Raw genomic sequence first — 5000 nt, 5'->3', positions numbered from 1 at the left:
CCAGGACCATGACATGACAATAACGAAACATTCCTACACCACCAGCAGTCATAAAATAATCTTGTGGCAACTTCTCATCATCAATGATCATCAGGGCGCGGTCGTCGCAGACCAGCGCCACCACTTTGCGGTACGAACGCCATTCTGACGGAGAGACGACTCCAGCACCCTCCTCCAGCTTTCTACTCGCCAGCCAGTGAGAAGAGGTTCTCCACGTCCTCATGGGTGTATGACGAAATTACAGATGAGGGGGAGCTGACAATGATTACTGCCGGTGAGTATGGGTGTATAATTTCCGGTGCTCAGTATATGATAGTCAGTCGTGTCCGACTATGACCATCAGAACAGTAGAGGAGGCAACTGCTGTTCCGACTATCAGGGCTAGAATTTGATTATAGTGGAGAGTGTCTTGCCCAAGTACATCCCCACTCTCTCTCGGCCAAGAGGGTTTTAGGACAGTCGGCGTTGGGATGGTTCCCAAAGGCCAACTAGCCCACAAGGCTGCAGCACTAAGAGTCAGTGCAATTTTGCCTCCTAGTTTGAGAGTCATAGTCCTTCACAAAAGACTAAGCTGTAAATGGTTTCCTACTGACTGGAGAAAACATTGATAATACAGCTCTCACTTTGCTGTTGGCCCAAATGTAAACTTACGTCAATCTGTGACGAGTGTTGGGCCTTAGCTCAGTACACATGTGTAAGAAGCGGATTATTGTTTTATTATTATTATTATTATTATTGCTCAAACCGTTTGTAGTTTAATGTAACATACGCATCAAGTGTGAGCACACAGGAAAAAAAAGAAGAAATTTTTGTTGTTGATCTTGTCTATTTCACGATTGCATATACGCATGAATGCGCGCGTGTACGTACTCTCTCTCTCTTTCTCTCTCTTTCACTCACACACACACAGACAGACGCACATACACACGCAGTCTCTCTCTCTTTCTCTCTCACTCACACTCACACAGACGCACATACACACAGTCTCTCTCTCTCTCTCTCACACACACACACACACACACACACACACACACGCACGCACGCACGCAGTCTCTCTCTCTCTCTCTCTCTCTCTCTCTCTCTCTCTCTCTCATTCGATGTGAAAGGTAAAATGATAAAATGATATTTACCTCGTTGTAAACTTGTAAAAGTTTGACTTTCAAAGTTCTACCCTTGGAAGCGCGCGAGCAAAGAGTAATTTACAGTCGGGATGTGTGATGAGCCAGCTGACTGGGCCAGCACACAATTGCCAAGGGAAAAAGTTGGATGACAAAAAAATGCCTTTAGCTGCCTTACACCGCTGCGCTGTCCGCACGGGAGCTCGTAAAAGGAAGCGGAATGGCTTGACAAGCGACCATGATTCGGGGCACAGGGCCTCGGAAAGTGATGGCGGCAACGGTCGGTTTGGTTTGGCCGGGTCTGAACATTACGATAATTTGGACAGGATGGCTAAAGTCTAGTCGCCAACTCAATCACTTACTATGGACAGGATGGCTAACGTCCAGTCGCCAACTCAATCACGTATAAAGGACAGGATGGCTGACACACTTACCTCCGTGTGGTTTTCACAAAACAAAACTCGGACCAAGATGATGGGTGCAGAGCCTTGCCTCTGCTTCAAACCGGGTGTGTGGCTGGCTGCCACTACTGCACAAAGGGATCGAGTGGACGGGTCTGTCGCCTGAGCTGGTGACGTGCAGTCTGTGCTCGGTTCGCTTGAAGGGACGGACTGTTGGATGATGGGTTTTCACGTGACTGCTGACACTTCCTTTGCTGTTGCAATCTGGAGTTGTGGCCCCGTTGGCGCGGGGTCGTCAGACACTGACTAAAAAAAAAATGTATCTAATTTTAGATCAGCGTCGACATCGTACAGCATGGAGACTGGCTATCTGGTTACAGGCAGCGCTGGAGACGGATGTGTTTCGGACCTCCTGGCGGCGACTGATTAGCAACTTCTCACAATGCTTCTGGCGTGCGCAATGAAAAAAGCTAGATACGGACTACCGCAGTTAACAGGTCTAAAGACTACAAGATTCAACAACTTGACTTTGATTGAACAAGGGCCAAAATGACGATCAGCTTTCTCATCATCTCCACAACAGTGGGAAAACCAGAAGTGATCTTTGAGAGCATACTGCAAATATCTGTCTTCTGGGTGCTGGGTTTGTTTAGTTGTTGTTGTTTTTATTTGTGTGTATGTGAGATATATATATATATATATATATAGCCTCTGTGTGTGTGTGTGTGTGTGTGTGTGTAAGAGAGACATGTGCGTGTAAGAGAGACAAACAGCGGGTAAGACAGACAGACGGTACGGTCTTTCGTATTGTCGTCTGCACGCCCACGTATTTCTCCGTTCTGTGCGCCCCTCGCGCGCATGAACAGGCAACGCCCGTTGATTCTGCGTGCATGTGATATGGCAGAGGAGTGTGTGTGTGTTGGGCGGCATTGGAACTGGTTTACAGTGACTGACAGCACACTCAGACACACTCATGCGTAAACACAGTCTCGCGCCCACAAGCACCCACTCGTGCGCGCGCGCGCACACACACACACACACACACACACACACGCACGCACACACACACACACACACACACACACACACACACACACGTACACGCACGCACGCACACACAACACACAAGCAAAAAAAAAACAAAAAAACACGCATACACATGCATACTCGCCCGCACGCGCGCACCTGCGCATTGGGACATAGCACTGACACACAAGCCAACACATTGTCCACGCAATGAAATACTGACATCCTGTTCTTCGTTGGTTTTTGCTTCGTCACCAGACACCTCCCTCTACCTTCATCCCATCGCGGACACCGCCTCTGCCTCCACTGCCACCACCACCACCACCACCAGCACCACCGTAGCCGCCGCCGCCACTGCCGCCGCAAACGCCAACGCCAGCGCTACCACTGCTGCCACTGCTACCACCGCCACTGCCACTACTACCATCATCATCACCAAGTGATCATGGCAGCAGCTGCTCACAGCGTCATCAGCAGCAGAAGCAGCATCAGCACCAACATCAGCACCAGCACTAGAGGGAGAACACTGAACACTGAATACTGAAACGTTTAATGTCATTAGCAGTAAAGCTCTAGTGACATAGCAGGTACAAATCAGAACAAAAACTGGTGCAAAACAGATAAAAATGGAACGGAAAGGAAAAACAAAATTGAAGCAGAATAGACTATTAAGGGATAAGCGACACTTTGGTACTTTGTCATTAGCAAAAAAAAAAAAAAAAAAAAGTCCATGTGACATGGGGGTACTTTGCCTGTTTTTTTTTTATTTGTTGTTTGTTTGTTTGTTTGTATTTGTTTGTTTTTTTCCCCAGTCGTTCGTCTCCAAGGTTTGGACAGTACACAGGAAACAAAGTACATATAATCCATATAACATTTATTTAAGCATGTGACATCGACACAAATTAAATATCAATACGAACACATAACAAAGTACATATATACAACATATGATAATCATTTAAGCCTGTAGCATCAAAACACATCAAATCAATACGGAGAGAGAGAGACGCTTCAGACATTATTTATTGACATTGGCCTATATACAGCCCTAATGTCAAGGGGACATAATTCTCAATTGCAGCGTCGTGTATTGAACGAAAAAAACAAAACAAAAACAAACTATGAACAGTAAATAAAACAATTCTTGTCAATAAGCTTTTCTAGAACAAGGTGAATTAATTGTTTATAGATGCATGTGCCCAATACAAGCACACATACATCATCTTCAACCACACTCTCTCATCGGAGAGAGAGAGAGAGAGAGAGGGGGGGGGAGGTGAGGGTAAAAAACGGAGTGAGAAATACTGAATGATATTTCATTCTCGTATTTATTTATTTATCAGTTGATTCATTTATTTACTTATTTATTATTTATTTATTTATTCAATCGTTTACGTATTCACGTACTTATCTGTTTATCCATTTGTTTGTTTTATCTATTTTGACTGTCTGGTCCAAAGGATTTGATGTATGATGTTTTCTCACTTTTGTTTGTTGTTGTTTTTTGTGGGTGTTTTGTTTGTTTGTTTGAGAGGGGGGGGGGATAGAGAGAAGGAGAGAGAGAGAGAGGGAGGGAGGGGGGGGGAGAGCGGGAGAGGAAGGAGGGAGAGAGTCTCCTTGTCTTGTATATCTTCCTTCATAATAAAAAAAAAATGTAAGTCACACGCAAAGTATAAAAAAAAAAACCAAAAACATTAAAAAGAGTTTGCTTTTTCAAAATCTTCATGACATATTTTTTTAACTTTCACTTTTAAAAAGTTATCTCTCAAACTTGAAAAAGAATAAATTGAAGTCATTATCATCCCATTGGTGCGATTTTTGTTGTTGTTACTGTTGTTGTTGTTGTTTTAGAATATTGTTAATCTCGAAGCTGAATGACTTTTTCTTTGTACTCAAAACATTTTACGAGGTTGGCACTATTGTTACAATCGATTAAACTCTCAGTCTCTCTACGCCACGCCAACCGCCTCCCCACACACCACCCCCTCAACACACACACACACCACCCACCTTCCGAGCCCTAGACACAGTGGGTAGCTGTATGAATTCAATGCCCCGGCTGTCGTCAAAAGCTGTGGGACTTCCACCTGTATCTTCCTGTGAGGACCTACGATTCGAGCGCAATACTCAACTGACTCCACCACACACACTTTCTATCGTCTTTACACCCACAGACATTCATATGCTCCGCGCTGTAGACCAAAGGCTGTATCATATTCCCTGCAGGTGGCTGACCTCAAATAACCTCCCTACCCCCACAACTTCCACCCTCACAATCCACTTCCACCCCCCACAACCCACTCACCCCCGCCCCGCTGGTAAAACCGAAGCAGTTTGTTTCAGTTTCAGTTTACCGGTCGAGGTGAAAAATTCTAAAAACAGACACGTTGAAAGTCCCCCTTGAAAAATGTGTATGTACATTTATGAAATAAAAATATAATATATATATATATTT

General features: G+C 44.8%; 2 protein-coding genes across 4 annotated transcripts in view; one reads left to right on the top strand and one right to left on the bottom strand.

Annotated features, from left to right (window-relative positions):
• Positions 1-4344, top strand: part of LOC143275930 (uncharacterized) — a 17698-nt gene extending 13354 nt beyond the window's left edge. The window contains exons 4-5 of the mRNA XM_076580279.1: positions 95-274; positions 2804-4344. Of these exons, the coding sequence (XP_076436394.1) occupies positions 95-274; positions 2804-2988 (365 nt within the window). The 3' untranslated portion in view covers positions 2989-4344. The remainder of the gene's footprint in view (positions 1-94; positions 275-2803) is intronic.
• The window catches only part of LOC143275940 (uncharacterized), a 66070-nt gene that overhangs the window by 44290 nt on the left and 16780 nt on the right, over positions 1-5000 (bottom strand). The window lies entirely within an intron of this gene.

This window comes from Babylonia areolata, chromosome 2, assembly GCF_041734735.1.
Source record: "Babylonia areolata isolate BAREFJ2019XMU chromosome 2, ASM4173473v1, whole genome shotgun sequence".
In the NCBI taxonomy this organism is placed as follows: domain Eukaryota; kingdom Metazoa; phylum Mollusca; class Gastropoda; order Neogastropoda; family Buccinidae; genus Babylonia; species Babylonia areolata.
The sequence above is the reverse complement of the archived record's forward strand: the minus strand, read 5'-3'. Positions and strand labels throughout refer to the sequence as shown.